The 26455-nt window shown below is 44.9% G+C and overlaps 1 protein-coding gene across 1 annotated transcript in view; it reads right to left on the minus strand.

Moving 5' to 3' along the window:
* The window catches only part of LOC124789212 (ice-structuring glycoprotein-like), a 43265-nt gene extending 17558 nt beyond the window's left edge, over nucleotides 1-25707 (minus strand). Inside the window, exons 1-2 of the mRNA XM_047256506.1 lie at nucleotides 25635-25707; nucleotides 19799-20618 (exon numbers count right to left, since the gene is read on the minus strand). Coding sequence (XP_047112462.1) covers nucleotides 19799-20618; nucleotides 25635-25646 — 832 coding nt within the window. The 5' untranslated portion in view covers nucleotides 25647-25707. The remainder of the gene's footprint in view (nucleotides 1-19798; nucleotides 20619-25634) is intronic.
* Nucleotides 25708-26455: the final 748 nt, after the last annotated feature.

The following is a 26455-nucleotide window of genomic DNA, read 5'->3' on the forward strand; positions in this document are numbered from 1 at the left end:
AGATTACGTTCCAAGATTGACCGTACGCGGGAAATCTCCCCAAAACTTTGGTCAGACTATTACTAATTCGTTTCTGGGGCAATACAGAGATCTACTACGTGTATGTACACTGAAGTGCCAAAGAAACTGGTACACCTGCCTAATATCGTGTAGGGCCCCGCGAACACGCAGAAGTGCCGCAACACGACGTAGCATGACTGAAATAGTGTTGGAGGGTATTGACACCATGAATCCTGGAGGGCTGTCCACAAATCCGCAAGAGTACGAAGGGGTGGAGCCCTCTTCTGAAGATCAGGTATCAGGCAGGAGTCCCATGTCACTCCAACTGCATCATTACAGAGCCTCCACCAGTTTGAACAGTCCCCTGCTGACATGCATGGTCCATGGATTCATGAGGTTGTCTCCATCCCCGCATACTTCCGCCCGCTAGATAGAATTTTAAACGAGACTCGACCGACCAGGCCACATGTTTCCAGTAATCAACAGACCATTGTTGATGGGCACAGGTGAGGCTAAAACTTTGTGTCGTGCAGTCATCAAGGGTACATGAGTGGGCCTTTGGATCCGAAAGCCAATATTGATGATGTTTCGTTGAATAGTTGGCACGCTTCCTTCATGTTGAACGATTCTCTTCAGTTGTTGTTGGTTCCGTTCTTGCAGGATCTTTTCCCGGCCGCAGCGATGTCGGACATTTGATGTTTTAACGGATTCCTGATGTTCAAGGCACACTCGCGAAATAGTTGTACGCGAAAATCCCCACCTCATCGCTACCTCGGAGATGCTGTGTCTCATCGCTCGTGCAATGACTAAAACACCACTGTCAAACTCACTTAAATCTTGGTGACGTGCCATTGTAGCTGCAGTAACCATCTAACGACTACGCCAGACACTTGTTGTCTTACATAGGCGTTGCCGACCGTGGCGTCGTTTTCTGCCTGTTTAAAAATCTTTATATTTCAATACGCATGCCTATGCCAAGTTATTTGGAAAATGAGTCGATCTTTTTGCTGGCAGTTTCCCACGGCTCCTATAACCGGGTAGCAGCATCCATCGTTCCAGCGTCACACCACGTTGTAGCGTCGTGCGTCAGCTACTATATATACGCTCAACTGAGGTGTGATACAAGAGAATATAGATTTGGGTCGAAGACCCAATAATGTTACAGTGTTATGTACCAAATTCGCAGTGTGGCACCATCCATGTTTTTTCCTGTACAAGAGTTCCTCGCTACACTTTAGAGGCTTTTTCTGTGTCGTGTTACTTACTTGTATATTCTAGCACAAATATTACCTTCTATTTTTTGTAGTAGTCGTAAATTATATATGTAGTGACTAGATTCGTGATTAATTGCCTTCCACTAAGACTGTTCCATACAACTCGAGAAGGAACGAAAATATTCTCATTCTAACTAAAGCCTAGCTTTCTTATCCACACTCTAACTCAAACTAAGGTGATAATATAGTGACAGGACGACCATCCGACAACAGAAATGGACGTAGTTGCTCCACAATGAGCAAATATTCTCTCCACTCGTGATCTCTACAAACCGAACACCACTATACAAAACATAAATAAATTTCGTTGTTAGTAGAGCCCCGTTTCTATGTAGCAGCAAATTAAGAAATGCGCACATAAATATGTAACCAAAATTGGTGAAATACGCAAATAATACGTAATGATGCAATTATACGTTAAATCCAAAATTATTTTATTGCTTGAAAACGTAAGTTCATAGGCAGGCTAGCCAAACATCACAGTTAGTTGGAGCTCCTATTCAAGCAAAATCGCTCTGAGCACTATGGGACTTAAAATCGGAGGTCATCAGTCCGCTAGAACTTACAACTACTTAAACCTAACTAACCTAAGGACATCACACACATCCATGCCCGAGACAGGATTCGAACCTGAGACCGTAGCGGTCGCGCGGTTCCAGACTGTAGCGCCTAGAACCGCTCGTCCACTCTGGCCGGCTCTATTCAAGCATCTGGGTCGCACTGGAACAGGATGCTTCATTGATTATAACACTCGTTTCTAAATGTTCTTTTGCCTTGCACAGTCTTCTGTCTGACAATGTTTTGATAAATGCGGAAAGACCGCACAACATCGCAAAAAGTCAACGGTGCGTATTTATGCAGAGTAATTGTCCTAAAAATAATATTCTCAGGGGATTCTACAATTTCACCATTAAATAAGCGGAACAAAAAACAGGATATGAGTGTTGTGACTTGGCAAGACAGCCAAGTCACAATGAGAGGAAGCCGAAAGGCACGCGCTTAAGCTCACGCAGGCTGGCGTGAGGTCTGGAACAGTTAAGGGAATTTTAGTAGCAAATAAAGTACGTAGTTGATGTAATACTTAACTTTAATCCACAATTGTAGAACATCTCTCTTGACGGTACATGTTATAACCACAATATAAAATAACATCAAATGCTATAGCGCCTAGCTAGGTCGTAGCAAATGACGTAGCTGAAGGCTATGCTAACTATCGTCTCGGCAAATGAGAGCGTAGTTGTCAGTGATCCATCTCTGGCTAAGTCGGCTGTACAACTGGGGCGAGTGCTAGTAAGTCTCTTTAGACCTGCCGTGTGGTGGCGCTCGGTCTGCTATCACTGACAGTGGCGACACGCGGGTCCGACGTATACTAATGGACCGCGGCCGATTTAAAGGCTACCACCTAGCAAGTGTGGTGTCTGGCTGTGACACCACAATGAGTATGCAAGCTTTATATTCAGCGTAGAGTGCAGTTTCTTGGAAACTTCACCACCCACTTCACCTACAACAACACTGACCTTCCCAACCGTATCATCCATTATTCTCATGGATTCTTGCACAGGCATACTTGAAGCCTTCAGTTTCTTAGTGGAGTAGGAAAGCCAGCTGAAGTGACTTGCGGCGTATGAAACTGAACTGACCACTTTACAGCTGTTAAATGCTGACAAGGATTCACTCGCACGCACTGTAGGATCGGAAGAAAAGTCTTGCATCACAGACTTCACAGCGCTTACTGTAGAATATCACAGCTTCAGTCCATGTTGCCCATTTTGTTACCACTGGCTCTCGAAGCAGAGGTTGGTCGCATAGCCTCAGCTTGTAGTATTGTACACGTTAAGGGCAATTCAAGAAAATCTTTTTCGTTGCAGGTATCAGTGTACTTATTTCTGGGAACCGATGTCTGTCTCTGGCACTCGCTGCGGTCCATGAGCTGTACGTGTAACAAGCACTAATTGGACGAAATACCATAAGCAATTTCGCCACTTTTAACATGTGTAGAGCTCCACCTGTGTATTAATACATCAATAGGATCCTCTCTTCTTGTGCGCCATCTGGCTATAGTATCTTAAATCTATCATTAATGAATCAAGCTGTTCTTTCTGACATGTTTGAAAGAACAGACACCATGTTTTGATCCAGCAGCCGTTTTGAAATACAACACAAGGGAATTATAGACATTGACTGCGAGCGGACATTAATTTTGAAAAGTTGAAAATTTGTGCTGGACTGTCCGAAAGAACAGACACCACATGTATATAATTACGGCGATGACGGCCAATGAATCCCTCAGTGCAGATTCACACCAACTCTTACGGGAACTGGCGAGATGCCGCAAGTAATGAGAATGATGGGCAAGGGGCACTATGTTAGCTGTGTGTGGCTAAGTTGCAAATTTAGGCCTGACGGGAGGCGTACTAGGATAGTCCACGTAATCGTAATGACTATTGTGGCCGCATGGCTTAGCCATTGGAAACCGGAAGCGACGACGATACATTACGGCCCCCTAACTCTGCTTAACGCGGACTATGAAATGTTTGCACGACTCCTGGCGACATGTTGCAGCAAGACTCTCCATTGCAGTCTGTCCCCAGAACAGATATCTCCGGGTGGGTCAGTTAATATACAAATGATCACATAGGTATGTCGCGATTTCGTCGCACTGGCAGCGGTTTGCAGACTCCATACTGCGACGGTTGCTATTGATTTTGGCAACGCATTCGATAAAGTGGGGCATTACTTTCTACTCTCCATAACACACTGAGTGGGTTTTCCCCCCTCCCCCCCCCCCCCACTTTATTGCTGTCATCCGGCGCCCGGCAGGTCAATGGCCATGTGGCGGGACCAGTGACCACACGCCGCACCACAAGGCGAAGTTGCCCACTTTCAACACTTCTTTATGCCATAAACCTGGAGCCACTCGACGAGAGCTTGACGGCCCACCTTTCTGGTCTCACTTTGCGGCAGCACACTTTTCGTTGTCATGGGAATGCGAACGACCTCCTCCTCTTTGTCCGGTCGCGCACCGAACACAGATTGTAGTCGATTTGGTATCGACGTATGGAACTGCAGCGGACAGTACCAAGAATGTGGCTAAATCTTCGGCGATGTCCATTGGACTCGGCTTCTCTTCCTTGCGTACAGAATTTGGAGTATCTTGGTATCATTTTCACCTCCACCGTGCGTCACTCCGCTGCCATCAATTTTCGGCGTACTCTCCAAATTATCCGCACTGCAGTGCGACAAAATCTCCTTCGGCGACAGCGTATCGAATACCTCCATCAGCATGTGGCCTCCAAGATGGTCCACACTTCATAGGTACTCCCAATGCCAACACCTATTGCGCTCAGCTTCCAGAGCGTGATCCGATATTTTCTTACGGTTGGTATGCTCTTTAAACACTCACTCACCCCCTGTAAGTGGGGAGGCCTAGGCGGGCCATATCAATGTGCGATTCTGAGGGGCGTCTTTGTACATGACCACCATGCACAGGCCGGCCACTGTGGCCGAGCGGTTCTAGGCGCTTCAGTCTGGAAACCCGCGGCGCTACGGTCGCAGGATCGAATCCTGCCTCAGGCATGGATGTGTGTGATGTCCTTTGGTTAGTTAGGTTTAAGTAGTTCTAAGTTCTAGGGGACTGATGACCTCAGATGTTAAGTCCCATAGTGCTCAGAGCCATTTGAACCAACCATTTCTTGTGACCGTAGCGGTCGCGCGGTTCCAGACTGTAGCACCTAGAACCGCTCGGCCACCGCGGCCGGCAGGGACTGATGACCCCAGAAGTTAAGTCCCATAGTGCTCAGAGCCATTTGAACCATTTTTTGACGCAGTCGTATTGTCCGACCCTGTAGGTCAAGCGATGGACGATCACTTGCCTGTATACTGGTGGCGATAAATCACACTTGGCTTCCGGCAGTACCTACAAACCGCCCACAGTGAAAACGAGCACCGACCGCGCTATCAAACCTTCTTCGCCAATTATCATCGCGCTATCTTTACATCAACCCCGCAGCCTTACCTTGCTGACGTCTGAGACTCCCCGCGCTACATTTATATATAAAACAGTGGTCAGAGCATCTGCCTAATAAGCATGATGCCCGGATTCCAATCCAGGTCCGCCACAAATGTTCAACTTCCCCACAAATCTGCATCAACGTCCACTTGCAGCTAATGTCTGTAATTCCCTTGTGTCTTAATCTAGATTGTTGAACTGTTTCGAGTCTCCAGAGGTTTACATTAACTTAACTAGGAGTTAGACACACCCTTAGAGGCCAACTGGCCCGCACTTAGATTAGGGATGAAACAGCACACAGCATCCGTCTCATCTGTAGAAATCCATATAGATGATTCGCCAACGTCAGCCCTGATTTTTCTTAATATGTCAACACAGAAGAACCACGTCATTCTTTTTGAGAATTGGCTCGTCGGGAATGTTGCAGGTGCAGTTTTTATATAAGAAATGTTTAATTTCAGGTGCGTGAAGTTTGTTCTATGCTGCGTTTCCTGCAACCAATGCAAAACACAGTTCTTGATAAAATTCACTACTAGATGATGTAGGCAGTGTGGTCGAGAACTATTTTACCAATAGCACTCAAAGCACTTGCAATAGAAATACATTCTTTCAGATTTGAAGACAATGAAGACGCAATCGGAGCAGTGACTGACTTAAATGCAACTGACTGTTACACATTGTGAAGCGTTTGAGAACAAGAAAGGAAAGCGTTTAATACCAGTCTTTGTTGTTCACACTGAACATGTACAGATTAGCTTTAAGTCTAACGTGACTGACGACAGTATGAGGCGCACAATGTTGTTGTTGTTGTTGTTGTTGTGGTCTTCAGTCCTGAGACTGGTTTGATGCAGCTCTCCATGCTACTCTATCCTGTGCAAGCTTCTTCATCTCCCAGTACCTACTGCAACCTACATCCTTCTGAATCTGCTTAGTGTATTCATCTCTTGGTCTCCCTCACGATTTTTACACTCCACGCTGCCCTCCAATGCTAAATTTGTGATTCCTTGATGCCTCAAAACATGTTCTACCAACCGATCCCTTCTTCTAGTCAAGTTGTGCCACAAACTTCTCTTGTCCCCAATCCTATTCAATACCTCCTCATTAGTTACGTGATCTACCCACCTTATCTTCAGCATTCTTCTGTAGCACCACATTTCGAAAGCTTCTATTCTCTTCTTGTCAAAACTATTTATCGTCAATTTTTCACTTCCATACATGGCTACACTCCATACTAATACTTTCAGAAACGACTTCCTGACACTTAAATCTATACTCGATGTTAACAAATTTCTCTTCTTCAGAAACGATTTCCTTGCCATTGCCAGTCTACATTTTATATCCTCTCTACTTCGACCATCATCAGTTATTCTACTCCATAAATAGCAAAACTCCTTTACTACTTTAAGTGTCTCATTTCCTAATCTAATCCCCTCAGCATCACCCAATTTAATTTGACTACATTCCATTATCCTCGTTTTGCTTTTGTTGATGTTCATCTTATATCCTCCTTTCAAGACACTGTCCATTCCGTTCAACTGCTCTTCCAAGTCCTTTGCTGTCTCTGACAGAATTTCAATGTCATCGGCGAACCTCAAAGTTTTTACTTCTTCTCCATGAATTTTAATACCTACTCCGAAATTTTCTTTTGTTTCCTTTACTGCTTGCTCAATATTCAGATTGAATAGCATCGGGGAGAGGCTACAACCCTGTCTCACTCCTTTCCGAACCACTGCTTCCCTTTCTTGCCCCTCGACTGTTATAACTGCCATCTGGTTTCGGTACAAATTGTAAATAGCCTTTCGCTCCTTGTATTTTACCCCTGCCACCTTCAGAATTTGAAAGAGAGTATTCCAGTTAACGTTGTCAAAAGCTTTCTCTAAGTCTACAAATGCTAGAAACGTAGGTTTGCCTTTTCTTAATCTTTCTTCTAAGATAAGTCGTAAGGTTAGTATTGCCTCACGTGTTCCAACATATCTACGGAATCCAAACTGATCTTCCCCGAGGTCCGCTTCTACCAGTTTTTCCATTCGTCTGTAAAGAATTCGCGTTAGTATTTTGCAGCTGTGACTTATTAAACTGATAGTTCGGTAATTTTCACATCTGTCAACACCTGCTTTCTTTGGGATTGGAATTATCATATTCTTCTTGAAGTCTGTGGGTATTTCGCCTGTCTCATACATCTTGCTCACCAGATGGTAGAGTTTTGTCATGACTGGCTCTCCCAAGTCCATCAGTAGTTCTAATGGAATGTTGTCTACTCCCGGGGCCTTGTTTCGATTCAGGTCTTTCAGTGCTCTGTCATACTCTTCACGCAGTATCTTATCTCCCATTTCATCTTCATCTACATCCTCTTCCATTTCCATAATATTGTCCTCAAGTACATCGCCCTTGTGTAAACCCTCTAAATACTCCTTCCACCTTTTTGCCTTCCCTTCTTTGCTTAGAACTGGGTTGCCATCTGAGCTCTTGATATTCATACAAGTCGTTCTCTTCTCTCCAAAGGTCTCTTTAATTTTCCTGTAGGCAGTATCTATCTTACCCCTAGTGAGACAAGCCTCTACATTCTTACATTTGTCCTCTAGCCATCCCTGCTTAGCCATTTTGCACTTCCTGTCGATCTCATTTTTGAGACGTTTGTATTCCTTTTTGCCTGCTTCATTTACTGCATTTTTATATTTTCTCCTTTCATCAATTAAATTCAATATTTCTTCTGTTACCCAAGGATTTCTATTAGCCCTCATCTTTTTACCTACTTGATCCTCTGCTGCCTTCAGTACTTCATCCCTCAGAGCTACCCATTCTTCTTCTACTGTATTTCTTTCCCCCATTCCTGTCAATTGTTCCCTTATGCTGTCCCTGAAACTCTCTACAACCTCTGGTTCTTTCAGTTTATCCAGGTCCCATCTCCTTAAATTCCCACCTTTTTGCAGTTTCTTCAGTTTCAATCTGCAGTTCATAACCAATAGATTGTGGTCAGAATCCACATCTGCCCCTGGAAATGTCTTAAAATTTAAAACCTGGTTCCTAAATCTCTGTCTTACCATTATATAATCTATCTGATACCTTTTAGTATCTCCAGGATTCTTCCATCTATACAACCTTCTTTTATGATTCTTGAACCAAGTGTTAGCTATGATTAAGTTATGCTCTGTGCAAAATTCTACCAGGCGGCTTCCTCTTTCATTTCTTCCCCCCAATCCATATTCACGTACTATGTTTCCTTCTCTCCCTTTTCCCACTGACGAATTCCAGTCACCCATGACTATTAAATTTTCGTCTCTCTTCACTACCTGAATAATTTCTTTTATCTCGTCATAGATTTCATCATTTTTTCATCATCTGCACAGCTAGTTGGCATATAAACTTGTACTACTGTAGTAGGCATGGGCTTTGTGTCTATCTTGGCCACAATAATGCGTTCACTATGCTGTTTGTAGTAGCTAACCCGCACTCAAATTTTTTTATTCATTATTAAACCTACTGCTGCATTACCCCTATTTGATTTTGTGTTTATAACCCTGTATTCACCTGACCAAAAGTCTTGCTCCTCCTGCCACCGAACTTCACTAATTCCCACTATTATCTAACATTAACCTATCCATTTCCCTTTTTAAATTTTCTAACCTATCTGCCCGATTAAGGGATCTGACATTCCACGCTCCGATCCGTAGAATGCCAGTTTTCTTTCTCCTGATACCGACGTCCTCTTGAGTAGTCCCCGCCCGGAGATCCGAATGGGGGACTATTTTACCTCCGGAATATTTTACCCAAGAGGACGACATCATCATTTAATCATACAGTAAAGCTGCACAATGAGAAAACTTAATTTTTCCTTTTTCGCTATGCAACTAAAATGTATGGATATAAGAAACCCTATAATATTTCCACAATAATATTAAATATGTAAAATGATGTAATCCGTATAGTGTGAAATGTGTACGAGGTCTGTTCAGAAAATTCCGTAACTTCCTCCACAAAATTTTTCAACGCTAACCTTTTACTTATTGTGTATGGTTTCCTTGGAAATACTCTGCTTCACACTTGTTACACTGTTTCCAAGGCCGTTTCCACTCCTGGAAGCAATCTTGATACGCCTCTCGCTGGATCGTGCGAAGCGCCGTCTACGAATTTTCGTTTATCTCGTCTATCGTTGAAAGTTCTCATTTCTCAACGGAGTTTGCAACTTTGGAAATAAAAGTCCGCAAGGACCAAGTCAAGTATGGAGAGTGCGGAGGATGAGGCCGCACAGTGATTTCGCTTTTTGTGCAACAGTCACGCAGCAACAGGGATGAATGTGTAGGTGCGTTATCGTGATGCAAGAGGCATGTAATTGTTTCGCCAAATTTCAGGTCGTTTCCTTCTCACATTTTCTCGCAGACGACGCAACAAGTCCCGATAGTACCATCGATTAACAGTTTGTCTCCGTGGCATGAATTTATCATGAACTAATTCTTCAAAGTCAAAGAAAAATATCAGAATGTCTTTGACATTTAACCTGACCTGACGAGCTTTTTTCGTCTTGGAGAATGTTTCCCTACCCTTTGTGGAAACTGAACCTTGGTCATAACATCATAACCGTAGATCCACGTTATGATTCTTTTAAGGAACATCTCGCTCTCATTTGTGTGGTCCAAATCTCATCACGGACTGCGAGGTGAGGGTCTTTTTGGTCTTGACTCATGAGCTGTGGGACGAATTTGGCGCCATCATGATGCATTCCAAGATGCTGTGTCAGGATTTCGTGACACGATCCATCTGAAATGTTGCATTCTTCTGCAGTCTCTCGGGCAGTCAACCTTCGATTGGCGCGCGTGTTCCTGATATGAGCGTCGACAGTAAACGTCGAAGGGCGAGGTTCAACTTTAACTTCCGTCCGGCCATTTTTAAACCATGTCAACCACTTGTAACACCGATTACGGCTTAAGCACACATCACCGTAGGCTTCCTGCATCATTTGATATGTCTCTGTAAAGCTTTTCTTGAATTTTACGCAAAATTTTATGCCTACGCGTTGATCCTCTAACTCGGCCATCTCGAAATTCGCAAATTGTGTCTCAAGGTTCTACTCTGTACAGTACTGAACAATAAGTAACAGACATACAGCAATGAAACTTCCGTCAGTTAGACACTAAGCACAGGCGTGTGCAGGGATAACAACTGCATTTCGCTCCAACACACCATTGGCGCGAAATAACGAATGTTACGCAATTTTTTGAACAGACCTCGTACACTACTGCCCATTAAAATTGCTACACCACGAAGATGACGTGTTACAAACGCGAAATTTAACCGACAGGAAGAAAATGCGGTGATATGTAAATGATTAGCCTTTCAGAGCATTCACATACGGTTGGCGCCGGTGGTGACACCTACAACGTGCTGACATGAGGAAAGTTTCCAACCCATTTCTCATACACAAACAGCAGTTGCCTGGCGTGCCTGATGAAACGTTGTTGTGATGCCTCGTGTAAGGAGGAGAAATGCGAACCATCACGTTTCCGACTTTGATAAAGGTCGGATTCTGTCCTATCGCGATTGTGGTTTATCGTATCGCGACATTGCTGGTCGCGTTGGTCGAGATCCAATGACTGTTAGAAGAATATGGAATCGGTGGGTTCAGGAGGGTAATATGGAACGCCGTACTTGATCCCAAAGGCCTCGTATCACTAGCAGTCGAGATGACAGGCATTTTATACGCATGGCTGTAACGGATCGTGCAGCCACGTCTCGAGTCAACAGATTGGGACGTTTGCAAGACAACAACCATCTGCATGAACAGTTCGACGACGTTTGCAGCAGCATGGACTATCAGTTCGGAGACCATGGCTGCGGTTACCCTTGACGCTGCATCACAGACAAGAACGCCTCCGACGGTGTACTCAACGACGAACCTGGGTGCACGAATGGCAAAACGTCATTTTTTCGGATGAATCCAGGTTCTGTTTACAGCATCATGATGGTCGCATCCGTGTTTGGCGACATCGCGGTGAACGCACATTGGTAGTGTGAATTGGTTATCGCCATACTGGCGTATCACCTGGCGTGATGGTATGGGGTACCATTGGTTACACGTCTCGGTCACCTGTTGTTCGCATTGACGGCTCTTTGCACAGTGGACGTTACATTTCAGATGTGTTACGCCCGTGGCTCTACCCTTCATTCGAGCCCTGCGAAACTTTACATTTTAGCAGAATAATACACGACCGCATGTTGCAGGTCGTTACGGGCCTTTCTGGATACAGAAACTGTTCGACTGCTACCCTGACCAGCACATTCTCCAGATCTCTCTCCAATTGAAAACGTCTGGTCAACGGTGGCCGAGGAACTGGCTCTTCACAATACGCCAGTCACTACTCTTGATGAACTGTGGTATCGTGTTGATGCAGCATGGGCAGCTGTACTTGTGCACGCCATCCAAGCTCTGACTCAATGCCCGGGCGTATCAAGGCCGTTATTACGGCCAGAGGTGGTTGTTCTGGGTACTGATTTCTCAGGATCTATGCATCCAAATTGCGTGAAAATGTAATCACATGTCTGTTCTGGTATAATATATTTGTCCAATGAATGCCCGTTTATCATCTGCATTTCTTCTTGGTGTAGCAATTTTAATGTCCAGTAGTGTATTATGCCCCGAAATATGTAATAACATGTAATTAACAAGTGTCCTTTCAGTGTAATTCGCCGACATCTTAGTTTTTCTTGTTACTACGTGTAAAGGAACAGAATGCGTCATTACTTAAAATCCGGGCTCTAGTTATAATGTTGGGATGTAGGTAGAAAAGACATTTATGAGCGTGGAGGTTGGTGCTCTGTGAGTTCGCGCTTCCTCGAGCTGAAGTACGTGCGACTACTGCCGTGAACGGCCTGGCTGTGGGTGGGGTCACCAGGTGAGAGGAAGAGCAACAGCCGTGACCGTGGCCTCCACGCGGCCGCATGCTGGCTCTCCAGGCGAGGATGCGCCTCTGAGTCACCGCTGAACCCGCTCTGCTGGCTGACTTACGAGAACGCGACAGGTAAGGTGCCCAGCCGTCTGCCGACCTTACACTGTTCTGAAGGTCGCGGCAGCAAGGCCAAACAGATGCCTCTATGCAGGTGCAGGAGAGCAGGGGTGAGGTGGCAAGGTAAATTTCAAATCTAATCCGTAAGTAATTCATTTGCACAGCTCATCGTCTCATATGGATGAATTACGAAATAAAAAATAGCAGCAAATGTGGAGCAGAATACGAGCTCTAGGTTTTTTGAGAGCGGATTGTCATTCAAATTCAACAAAGTATAGTGCATTCACTTCCTGGCACAGAACTATCGCAAAAGCGAAATTTAGTGTTACGTCATTATACCCTTTCGTTGTTAGATTTAAGAGTGTGTGTAACATGAACAGGGCTTAATGTTCACTCTTCTTCAGTAATTTAAATATGTTTCACAAATAACACAAGTAAGGTCAAAGACATCTTCATTTCTGGTATTATATTTAGTATTCTGTTCAAATGGTTCAAATGGCTCTGAGCGCTATGGGACTTAACACCTGAGATCATCAGTCCCCTAGACTTAGAACTAGTTAAACCTAACTAACCTAAGGACATCACACACATCCATGCCCGAGGCAGGATTCGAACCTGCGACCGTAGCAGCAGCGCGGTTCCGGACTGAAGTGCCTGGAGCGGCTCGGCCACAGCGGCTGGTAATGGGTAGCACACCGGACTTGTATTCGGAAGGACTACGGTTTTAATCCACGTCCGACACCCACATTTAGGTTTTCCGTGACTTCCCTAAATCGTCCCAGGCACATTACATGTTGGTTCCTTTCAAACGGCACTACCAGTTTTCTGTCCTATTTGTGATAACAATTCGAGCTTGTGGTCCGTCTGTAATGATCTCGATGTCGAAGCGATGTTAAACCCTAATCTTCTTGTTACTTTCTTTGTCTATGGATAAGTACATCCTCGATGACGTATAGGGCCCTTCTTAAGAGGTTCTGAATCCGTCCTGGGATTCCCATTAGTCACCTCACATGAAAAATGCCGAAGTTGTTCTTTTGCAAAGGCACGATCGGTTTTCATCGATACAAGACTGCATTGCCTCTCAAATCACTTCGTAGATTGGACGTTAAACCCTAATTTGCCTTCATTCTTCCCACTTCTGTGTGACTGGAACCGTATTTTATTTCGTGTCTTGCGGTCTGAAAAGGTTCTACAATTCTATAAATGGCTGGATGTATCCTGACGATTCAAAAACAAATCATGTGTGGGTACTCTGTAAAGTGACTCGACATAACTTCGATAGAAATCGTGAAAAATGGTGTACGGGATATAGATTTAACTAACTTAAAAATATGTTGCATCACAAACTTTGTGTCTTTCTCAGATTTTAGTATTACTTTTTATCGGAATTATGTGAGTTATGTAGTATTTCGTTCGATTAGCGAATATTTTGGTTCTTGTGCTACCTGTGAACCTGAGATACTTAACTAACTGGTAAACGAAACTTGGGTGACATTTGATGTCATTCCAACACAAAAAATATTTGAACAGCTCTTGATTCTCGTGACGCAAGTGGCGCTTTATAAGTGGTATTACTTTTGTATACGTCATCGACTCGTGAGATGCAGCATTTCTTGATTTATTTTGCACGTATAACATGGAGGTCAGGTGGCCTCGATCGTAAATGTCAAGTGGTATCAAGCGGATTACGTCAACAAATCGAGTTGTTAAGAAATGGAACGCTCTGCAAAAAAGCACGTAGTAAACAGCAAGTGTGTTGCAAGAGTGTCATGCAGAGCATGCAGCATAAGCACGACCGTTCCATATCTTCAGTTGGCACTGTTTTACTGTTGCGTTGCAACGATTGTGCATATAGAAAATTGTTGTAGACCTGACTATGAATAAATATTTTTGTTGTATTACTCCATCAGAGGTGCCATGCTTTGAAGTTACTCACCTTTCAGTATTTTACACGCCAAGGACTTGAAATATATCCACACAACTAAATTAACGTTTACACGCATTTTCCATCTACCTGGTTTTCGTAAAGAGCATAGCACGAATACTATGCTAACTGAGGTAACACATTATCTAAAATACTCCACAGGTAACACTACAGCCACGATCTTTTTATTGCTAGAGATTCCAGAAAAGTATTTGTTACAGTCAAATTTGACAATAAAATGAATGGAAATATAAAATCTCCCTAGAAGCGAGTTCTCGTAAGAATTCCTTAGTGTTCAATCTTAGAACTGCTAATTTTCTCAAGTCTCGATGAAGTCTCTTGGCTTTGTTCTCCTCCATGTACCATTTCTTTATCGATGACCTCCAGTTTAAATTACATGCCAATGCTGAGGATACCGATCGCACGTGTAAGTAAGGGCCAAAGTTCCCTGGATAGATAAATCCAGATCCCGAGCGTAAAGCTAAATATGAAGAAGTCTGACGTAATTTCAACCTCTGACGGTAACGCTTACTTTCTTATTGACAGCACCTCAGATCTGTATTAAAAACAAAGCGACAAATCTGGGTACAACTCAGGGCGAGCACCTCAGGTTTTTAGGAAACGATGCTGCAACGAGCAAGAAGACTTTCGATTGTTGATATGCCTTGGTAAAATTCCCATGTACATTACCACCAGGTTTGAAACCTTGTGTAGCCATCACCGTTATTGTAGGGTACACCAACAAGGCATTCGAACTGAAAACTCTAGAAGGTTAGAACTATTAATACTGGACTGCGTTACGTCTGGCAGATTCAACTGTTTGATCTCTTCAGTGTCTCATACGCTCACTAACGATTTTTTACAATCAGACTAGTTGCTTGATTACTACAAAATATGTGTAATTCACCAACTACATATTGTGCATGCCCCCAGTACCTCGCTAGATGTATCGAACACGTTTCATTTAGTTCTAATAAAAGACATGGCCCAGTTAGCATCCCATCTGTACACATCCACAAACAAAAAAACTTTGGAAAATCCTTAATTGCTGCTGTCCGCCCTTGCAATAAGGTACCCTGCAGTCTACGCAAAATCTAAGAGAATATTTCATTTAAGGAAAAAGTAATCCATGTGATTCCTCTCTCAAAAAATAAGGCTACGACCATTCCATTTTGTCCAAAAGGTAAGTAAATTCTCATTCCTTCTTGCAGCAGTTTCATTTCCTTTTGCAATCTCTCGGTCTATCACATTTTTGCTCCTATATTCAATACTTGCAGCCACCTTGTTGATCCATCAATTCCTCTTCCGACCCATGAAACTGAAATTGCAGTAGTTGAGTTTATGATGAAACAGTTTTTACAGTCAAAGGCGACCACGATGTCATTTAAAGAATTTACCTGAGTGTGCGCCACAGCCACAAAAGATTAACCTCTTGTATCTGTTCCCGTTATTTTCATTCCCACCATGACCCTAGGTATAAAACTATCAACGTAAGCAATGTTTCGGTAGTTTTCTTCGTCTCAGTTGAACGTAGGGTTTACTTACTGATGTTGAATTTCCTGCAGCTGTAAATTCTTGCGTTATTACTGTTTTTGAACGTAATATGTGAGACAAAATAAAAACTCCATTGTAAATAGAAGGAGTTTTAGGACTCAACGTACTATCGCAAATCAGGGCATTATAGGTACAAGCTCGGATTATCGGAGAATGAGAAATGACATCGGCCATGCCCTTTTACAAGAAACTGTAGAGCACTTCTTTAGGTAATTAAAGAAACCATCAAAAATTTACATCTGGATGGAGTATAAACTGCTGTCCTGAAAGCACGTGGAGTTTCTTACAACAGTGCCACTTCAGCCAGATTTGCACTGGACGGTAAGTAGCATATTAACGTACTGATGTACTGAGTATCTGGTTGCATGTGGTCTTAATCTTGTCATGATAATGGAATAAAAGTACGGGTTACTGACAAGTACGAGTACCTCTCGGATTTCAGAAGACACCTGCACGAAAACTACGAGTCATATCACTGGATAGAGCATCTCTACAAACTTTTAACTCACATTAGAGGTGCTCAATGTGAACAGCGTTTGTGTTGCGGCAAACATCAATACGGGCGGGAAAGCAGATGCGTTCAGTTCGTTGCAGTCGTCGCTGGTATAACGACAGCATACCACTTTGGAAATCTGTTCACCTATCTTCGTCCAAGAACTATGATAATGCGCCGGCCGGTGTGGCCGTGCGGTTAAAGGCGCTTCAGTCTGGAACCGCGTGACCGCTACGGTCGCAGGATCGAATCCTGCCTCGGGCATGGATGTGTGTGATGTCCTTAGGTTAGTTAGGTTTAATTAGTTCTAAGTTCTAGGCGACTGATGACCTCAAAAGTTGAGTCGCATAGTGCTCAGAGCCATTTGAACCATTTGAACTATGATAATGCGATTGTATAGATTGGGTGATTTGTCTGCACGTTTTGACTCGCCCGCCCCCAAGTGGAACTACGCCATGACGTATACTACGGATCGAAATTTGGAGAGATGTTCTGTCCACTGGTATGATTCATTTTTATGGCTTGTAGTTATCGCGCAGTTGTCCTCTGACATCTACATGTACATGTATACTTTGCAAATCACATTTAAGTGCCTGCCAGAGGGTTCATCGAACAACCTTCACAGTTCGCTATTATTCCAATCTCGCATAGCGCGAGGAAAGAATGAACACCTCTATCTTTCCGTACGAGCTCTGATTTCCCATATTTTATCGTGGTGATCGTTCCTCCCTATGTAGGTCGGTGTCAACAACATATTTTCGCATTTGGAGGAGAAAGTTGGTGATTGGAATTTCGTGAGAAGATTCTTTCGCAACGAAAAACGCCTTTCTTTTAACGATTTCCAGCCCAAATCCTGTATAATTTCTGTGACACTCTCTCCCATATTTCGCGTTAATATTAAACGTGCTGCCTTTCTTTGAACTTTTCCGATGTACTCGTTAGTCCCATCTGGTAAGGATCCCACACCGCGCAGCAGTAATCTAAAAGAGGACGGACAAGCGTTGTGTAGGCAGTCTCTTTAGTAGGTCTGTAACATTTTCTAAGTAGTGGTAGTAGTAGTAGAAGGTTTTTTGGGCACACGACAGCAAGGTCTTCAGCGCCCGCTCAGTAACATAGTGAGACGGCTGTCAAGAAAGGACTCAGAACAGTAAGAGAAAACAGAAAATAAAACACAGGTAACAAGCTTTGAAAAATGTATGCCTACCCACACCGAAGCGTGGGATGAAGCACGTCGTTAGCAGGAAAACATGGACAACACAGGAAGAAAGTGATAGAGGGAGTTAAAACAATTTAGCAGATGGAAGTGGCTGGCTGACCGCATGGAAAAGTCAGCCACTCTGCAGTACACTAAAACCTCCAGCCTTAAAGTTTAGGCCAGAGTCCAGACACATCAGAAAACTTTAAAATCCTAGACACACACGTCTCATCGTTTGCTAAAACACAAGGCAGATACCCATCAACTTGTGCTTCTGCCCTTGCATCACAGTATAAAATGCAGTCTGTTAAAATGTTCCGGACAAAGATGTACACACCACAAGCATCACAAAACAGAGGATCCTCCCGCCGTAATAAAAAGCTATGTGACAGTGCCCGATCCGAAGACGGAGGGTCACTTCTTCCTGCTTGAGCAACCGGCAGGAGGAACGCCACGGCCGAGTTGTTGACTTGACCAACCGCAATTTATTGGCCGTCACCGCCAGCCATTCGTCCTCCCACAACTCCATGCACTTCCTGTGGAGTTGCAGAGATGACAGACTGCTAGGGGATAGGACACTGGACCACATCCTGCTCTCTGCAGGCCTCCTTGGCAGCCCGATCGGCCTGTTCATTGCCCCGTATTCCGACATGACCAGGCACCCAGCAGAAGGACACCTCCTTACCCCGCCGTTGGAGCAAGTACAGTTGGTCATATAGGGTGTTACAAAAAGGTACGGCAAAACTTTCAGGAAACATTCCTCACACACAAAGAAAGAAACTATGTCATGTGGACATGTGTCCGGAAACGCTTACTTTCCATGTTAGAGCTCATTTTATTGCTTCTCTTCAAATCACATTAATCATGGAATGGAAACACACAGCAACAGAGCGTACCAGCGTGACTTCAAACACTTTGTTACAGGAAATGTTCAAAATGTCCTCTGTTAGCGAGGATACATGCATCCACCCTCCGTCGCATGGAATCCCTGATGCGCTGATGCAGCCCTGGAGAATGGCGTATTGTATCACAGCCGTCCACAATACGAGCACCAAGAGTCTCTACATTTGGTACCGGGGTTGCGTAGACAAGAGCTTTCAAATGCCCCCATAAATGAAAGTCAAGAGGGTTGAGGTCAGGAGAGCGTGGAGGCCATCGAATTGGTCCGCCTCAACCAATCCATCGGACACCGAATCTGTTGTTGAGAAGCGTACGAACACTTCGACTGAAATGTGCAGGAGCTTCATAGTGCATGCACTGTAGAGCAATGAGTCGCATGTCAACACAAGCACCGAAGTCAACATTATCTACCTTCAATTGGGCCAACTGGCAGTGAATCGAAGAAGTACAGTTGAAACATCCCCTTAGAACAATTGTATATGACTGTGCTTAAACTGACACACAATATTTTTAGCGCAACGGAATCTGACTTTCAATAATCCCTACAAAAGAATGGCCCTGACTAACATTAACCTATACCTTTCACAAAGCACTTACCTCACAAAAATCTTCGTTACTCGAACTACTGCAATTCAGCGAGCGCCACTACTGCCAGCTAAATGAAAGATTCAAACTACGGAAGGCACTAACTACTGATAGGCATGGTTAGCAAATGAAAGATTTTCATAGAGAACAAACAATGTATTTACCTTAATAGTCACAATATATATAGCAGTTCATGACATCCAGTCTTACAAATTTCAAAACTCCACCATTTCTCTCCCCACATCCACCACTGCTGGCGGCTCACCTCCAACAGCGCAACTCTACGCGCTGTTCACATCCAGCTGCCCAACACTACAAGGGCAGACAACAATGCAAACTAGCCACAGACTGCAAATAGCACAGCCAGTGATTTTCATACAGAGCGCTACGTAACGTTGCCAATAAGAAAACATAAACAGCCTACTTACACAGTACATAGTGACGAAACTAAAATGAGCTCTAACATGGAAATTGTGCGTTTCCGGACACATGTCCACATAAAATCTTTTCTTTATTTGTGTGTGAGGAATGTTTCCTGAAAGTTTGGCAGTACCTTTTTGTAACACCCCGTATATCACCTGGACCACCTCTTCAGTTGGATACAAATTCTACAGTGATTGTAAGGCACTAAGAGAATCGGAGCAGAGAAGAAATCCATTGCCCCGAACTTGATTCGTCCTGCCAATAAAACGCAATGAAAACATCCTTATGAACAATCTCGTATAGGACATGGGAAGTATAAAATGTAATGTGCAATAAAACTATATTTAAGATGCCATCATTTTTATTAAAAAAGTGTATGTACAAGATAGGACAGGTGAGTTGCTAGTGATGGTTTCCCATCCTTGGGGCTGAACCAGTTCAGCCCAGGAGAGCGGCCTTGGCTCGGAGGTGTGCGATGGCTTCGGCGGACAGGCCCTCTGAGGCCAGCACGACTGGGGCGTGAGCAGCGTACGTCAGCGGGGCGGCAGCCACCGTGTGGTAGGCGAACGACCTGGCGGGAGACACGGCCACCACGGCGGGGGCGGAGTAGGCCACGGCCGCGGGGGCGGAGTAGGCGATGGCGGGGGCAGCCACAGCGACGGCGGGGGCGGGGGCAGCCACGGCGACGGCTGCGGGTGCGGGGGCGGGCTCGGGCTCCTCGGGGGCGGCGGCGGCGCGGGCGGCGGCCTCTGCGACGGCGGCGGCGTGGGCGGCCTTAGCCTCGGCGACCTCGGGGGTGTCTTCGACGGGCTTGGGGGCCTCGACGGCGGGGGCCTCGGGGGCGGCGGGGGCCACGGGCAGGTTGGTGGCGGCGACGCGGAAGCCGTTGACGGGGTCGGCGACGTAGTGGGCGCTCTGCACGACGCCGTTGGCGTCCACGTAGGAGTAGCCGCCGGCGACGGAGCCGTCGAAGGCGCGAGCCTCAGACTTGGCGGACAGGGCGCCGCTGTAGCCGTAGCTGTACTGGCCCAGCTCGTCCTGGGCGTGGTACTGCGACGACACGGAGACGGGCGCGACGACGGCGGCGGGGGCGGCGGCGTACGAGATGTGCGCGGGGGCTGCTGCCGTGTAGGTGACTGCCGCGGGGGCGGCGGCGGCGTAGGAGATGGCGGGGGCGGCGGCGACGTGCGTCACGCCGTTCAGACCGCCGTGCAGGAAGCCCGGGCGGGCAGCGGCCGTAGCCAGGAGGGCGCTCACGACAACCTGCGGTGGAAAAATTCACGTCACAGCAAACGATAGGTCCACAGTTCCCGTCCCGACAATGAGCTGCCCTACTGCACCTCTGCATAGCCTTTTGTAACGCGGTTTCTCTTCTTCAGCAGTTATCATTTCAGTTCGTACTGTTGCGAGCCGGCTTTGGTGGCCGAGCGGTTCTACGCGCAACAGTCTGGAACCGCGCGACCGCTACATTCGCAGGTTCGAATCCTGCCTCGGGCATGGATGTCTGTGATGTCATTAGGTAGTTAGGTTTAAGTAGTTCTAAGTTCTAGGGGACTGATGACCTTAGAAGTTAAGTCCCATAGTGCTCAGAGCCATTTGAACCATTTGAACTGTTGTGAGTTTACGCAGAGGAACAGTGTTCATGCATCTGAAATGTATAAGATCCTGAGGAACACCCAGCTACTGAATGAAAAAAAATTCTAAGCTAAGAAGATTTTATTTGGAGAGATTCCTCTATTCATTATGGTACAGGCTGCTACCAATTATTAACAATACGCCCTTTCTTCGAATTAATCTCAAAGTCTATGATAAATGTGGGACTGCTCACGGTGACACTGTTGTCTATAGTAAAATATCGTCGTTCGATGATCGTGAAGGATTTCAGGGTGCTATGAATCGTAAGTCCGTTTAAATGTGGATAAATTCAAGATCATGCGTACCAAAAACGAAAGAGCACCCCATATTATGAGATTATATAATTAGTAGGAAACATATTCAGCGATTTAAATCGTATAAGTATTTGTGAGTAACGCTAAGAAGCAATATGAGATGGGAAGATCAAATAAAATAAGTATTAGAGAATGCGAGTAGAACGCAAATTTGTTGGAACGTTTCTGCGTAAACTTAATGAATCTGTAAAGGAAATCGTATGGAAGACACTATTGGGAACAATCCTATTGTTCCAATGTTGGGAGTCCCTATCAAGTAGGCTTGACAATAGGCATCGAACGCATTCTCCCCCCCCCCCCCCCACTCCGTCCCCAGTCACCGGCGTAAAGCTCATCTGTTACTTGCGGACGGAGCTGATAAGTGTTTGTGCAATTTGTGTGGTTTTGGAAAATTATGCAAATCAAACCAAGAAAGATGGAGTCAACACATACCCTAGTCCCATTATCGATCATGGGCGACAAAGGAAGCATCAGATTTAACCGTCATCGTCTTTTCTGCATTTGACAGTGAACTTTTCTTACACAAGCAGCAGTCGAAGAAGCTGCCTCCTGATCCACCGTTCCACACTAGTACGGAGGCAAGATGTTTTAGACGGAAACATGGTATCGTTTACTAAACGACGTCGATATGCTGCTGACAAAGCGCAACAGTTACTGTAAGGAGATTTCAGGTAACCAGGCATGAAGGTGGCGCATACTGGCTGGTGTTAATCAGACGACGATAGTGTCGTTATTAACCACTTTAAGGCGAAATCTCATAATGTATGTTCACATTGATGGGGTAGCGCTTACACTGCGAGAAGTACGGAGGTGAACATACCTAGACAACTTGATGCTGACGATTTGTATGCAGCCTCCTCTCCTCCCCATGCCCAATAAGTACTGAGATACTGGGGATTTTAGCGCGAGATTTTAAAGTCCTATTGTAGGCTGCGAATCCCTCGGATGGACGAACGTCGCGGTTCACCCATGCTACGACAATCATTCAGATCGATTGAAATCGATACGATGTAATTACGGGATATGCGTGTGTGTTAAGCTTCTCTGTGTTATGTCTGCATTCCTTGATTGTCATCGTATGAGTGAAACAGATGGAAATATACACTCAAATGAGATGGCTGTGGACTAGCCGGCAGCGTTCGCCAAGGACGCACCACTGGGTCTCAAGTGTCAACCACAACGCCCGGCGTCTGAGCGCCGTCCTTGACTCGTTGTCGCCCGAGCCAAGAGCCTTTTGGACTGACGTCTCGCTGCTGAAACTAGCACGTCACCATCGCAGTAATGCATTCAGAGACCTGATCTCCAGGGACTGCCTGACAAACTCTGGCTTCCGGTAAGGCGGTTTCTGACTTGCAGACGCTTTCCGCTCCGTTTCTCATTATTGAAGTAAGAACAGAACGGGAAACAGTTCACGAAGTTGATGAGCAGTAGCTGCAGTGAGCCTCTTTCACACACAGTCGTATGAAACTTAACAGCGACAAAGAACAACCACCGCGGAATTAGCTCCGCAAGAACACAATGCCACGCCGAGCGCCTTACAGACAATCGCCAGTGTCGGAGTGACATTTACAATTTTATCACAACAGATATAATTTAACATTCTCTTGCAAAGTTCTTCTATCAACTCAAACCGTAGTATGAACTCGATTTATCTCTTCATTTAGAAATTCTGTACTGCATGACAGTATTTGAACTCATTCCCAGCCAAAAATTAGCTCTGAAGCTTGGAGACATGTACACGAAACTATTGACGTATGGCCTGTGATGCACCCAGGGTGTATTCATCGCACGAGACTTACTGAGTAGATGCTCCCTCTCATAATAAAGGAGAGATAAGATTAGATCCAGTTCACTGCAAGGTGTACCATACCTGAGAAGAGCAGTCTCACAAAACTTTCCGTCTTACTCACTCCTGAATGTAGATGACCTATCCGGTCTGACAGAGAAAGGATACAAATCGATACGAAGAGCCGCGGTAGACTCACTGCTGAGAGTTCAGGCAACCCGAAAAAAGGACATTCAATAATGTTAGCTACGTGTATTTATGAAGTTATTTTCGTTTAAATATGGCGATATAATTCTGCAACGAAATCATATTTAGAGAAAAGGTGATGTTACTCTCGTGAAATCTTCTTCGGTAAATGTAAAGAACGGTCCCCAACTAAAACTGTCCGATGAAAAAGTTGGCATACAAAATATTATTGAGATGAGAGAAGGGCAGAGCACTTAGAGATACGTCGTTGCTACCTCGAACAATACGTTTAGATGTACATGCTCTGATGTGTAAAAGTGAAATTTGCAGTGGAGAGTAAAAATTCAGAGTAACATCGCTAAAGTCATCAGAAAAATGAGGATTGACTGGTGAAATGGTTAGCGCAGGAGAGATGGAATTGGAAGGCGGATCTAAATTTGTCCCAAACCAAATAAGAAGAACGCAGTGTCAAAAGTAATTCATAATTCTCACGTGTGATTGCCTCAGTATTAACAGAGGAGGAAAGAGACAGTAGGAAAAATTAGTGATAGTCATTAGTGTAATATCGAGACCATAGGATCAACAGGAAAAATAAGAATTGAAGACGAAGACTATGTGCTCTGTTTAGTAAGGATACGAAACACGGATGTAGCTTTCGCCCCTATTTTGCAATCCACACTTCCATGAAGCAATGATGGAAATAAAAGAAATTTCAGAACTGGGATTTAATTTGAGAGAGAAAGGATACTATTGATAAGATTCGCTGATGACATTGCTATCCTCGGTGAAAGAGATCAAGAATTGTATGGTCTGCCGAATGGAAAAAGGAGGCAAAGGCGCAAGTGCTATGGATTGAGAGTAAATTGAAGAAAGACGAAAGTAATGAGTAGTAGAAATTGCATTAGCGGTAATCTTAACATCAATAATTGGTGACCACGAAGTAGAAGAAGTTTAGGATGTCTGCTATCTTGGAAGCAAAGCTACACAACGGGCGCAACAAGGGAGATATAAAAAGCAGGCTATAGACTGGCTCAGGTAAAGAGGGTATCCCTGGCCAGAAGGAGTCGCCTAATATCAAACATGGGCTTTAATTTGAGAAAGAAATTTCTGAGAATGTACGTTACTGGCACAGCATTGTAAGGCGGTGAATGATGGACAGTGGGAAAATCTAAAAGAAGTGAATCGAAACGCTTGAGGTATGGTGCTTTTTAAGTATGCTGAAAATTAGATGGACTGATAACATAAGAAACGAAGATATTCCCCCAGAATGTTCAAGGAGTGGAACGACGACAAGAGGGAAGATGAGAATGATAGGATACGTGTTAAGGGGGATAGGACGTCAAACGGGCCGTCTTGGAGCAGGAGAGGCACCACAGAACATTTTAATTTCCACTATAGTTTGACGAATAAATCCATAAAGCTTTGTCAGCACCACCAGGAAGGATTCACGATTCACAGCCATAGCTGTGGAAGTTCAAAAAAATAACAAAATAATTTTTTACATGTGAAAATTCATCATTTTTTCACTTCTGTTGGCTGCGTTTATTGCTATAGGTACAGGTTTCTTCATAAGTAAGAGAGATTCTTAGATGAATTTTGCACAGCATACAAACCATACTTACAGGTGTACGAAAAATCTAGAAATTATTTAATTTATCAAAAAATGAATGTGATCTTACATTTTAAACTTCGTCTTTAGAAAAAACTCAAATTTTATTGTTAATTTTCTCAATTTTTACAACAGTTTCTAATAGATTTGGAAAATTCTAGAGTTTCATACACCAATAAGTATGGTTTAAATTCAAATATAAAAAAATAAATTATTTTCATATATTTTCGAACTTACACCACTATAAGTGTAAATCTTGAATTCTTTCTGGCCATTCTGACAAAGTTTAATGAATTTATTTTTAAAAGTATAGGCAGTGGAAATTAAAAATTCCTGTGGTGTCTCTCCTGGCTCAAGTCGTCCCGTTTGACGTCCTACCCCCCCACCCCCCCACCCCCCACCCCCCGCCCCCCCTTAAGACGTCGAATGTTAGATTTCGTGGTACTTGAGAGAGCTGTAGAGGTAAAAAATGCGATAAAAGACAGAGACTGGAATATAGCCAAGAAATAATTAAGGTCATTGAGGGCAAGTGCTATGCTGAGAAGGCTGGCACAGGAGAGAAATTCGTGACGCGCCGCATCACATCGGACAGAAGACTGACGACCCAAGAAAACAACAGAGTTATTTTAGTTGTAAGGAGCGATTCTCAGTAACAGATACTTGTCAAGTGGTGCTGTACTCGCTAGTAAGGCACGTGCCGACCGCTAAGAGCACAGTAGGATGACGAGGAGGTGTGAGGCGGTACTTACGAAGATCTTCATGGCTGTTTGCTGGGTGGTGCTGTGCGCTGCTGGTGCGGTCTGCTGAGCACTCGCAGAGGACCTGTGGCCCGGGATGCGCGCGCGCCGTATATATAGGGCGGCGGCGGCCTTGCCACGCCCGGGCTCTGCGACTCCTCCTCCGGTGGCGGCGACCTCGCGGGACATCCCAGTGGCTCCTGGGCGTGGGGCGACGCCGCACTCGGGCGCAGTTCGGCCCGGTGGCCCGGTCGGTAGCCACGTCCACGCCCGGCAGCCGCAACGCCGCTCCGCGCCCAGCCCGGCTATTCGCTTTCGTCCGGTCCCAAATCCGCTTCGCGTATTTCGCTATGCGTCCGCGTTCGTATCTCTCGATGCCGTAGCGCAGCTAAAGCCTCCTGTAAAACTGCCTGCTCTTCCACCACGCACCGGTAAGAGCATAATTTTGTCGTTACATGTACAGTCTACATTCCATTTGCTTTCCCAGAAACCCTGAACTCCGCTCACGTGCAGAACACTGTCCGGTCATAACAATCGAGTCTTGTAGAGCGCTGTGATGTACGGGACAGACAGAAAAATGGTTCAAATGGCTCTGAGCACTATGGGAATTAACATCTGAGGTCATCAGTCCCCCAGAACTTAGAACTACTTAAACCTAACTAACCTAAGGACATCACAGACATCCAAGCCCGAGGCAGGATTCGAACCTGCGACCGTAGCAGTCGCGCGGTTCCGGACTCAAGCGCCTAGAACCGCTCGGTCACCGCGGCCGGTTAGGGGGGGTGGGGGGGACAGACAGAGCTTTACGTTTTCATAATAATTCACTCGAGTTT

This window comes from Schistocerca piceifrons, chromosome 3 (genome assembly GCF_021461385.2).
Source record: "Schistocerca piceifrons isolate TAMUIC-IGC-003096 chromosome 3, iqSchPice1.1, whole genome shotgun sequence".
Lineage (NCBI taxonomy): Eukaryota > Metazoa > Arthropoda > Insecta > Orthoptera > Acrididae > Schistocerca > Schistocerca piceifrons.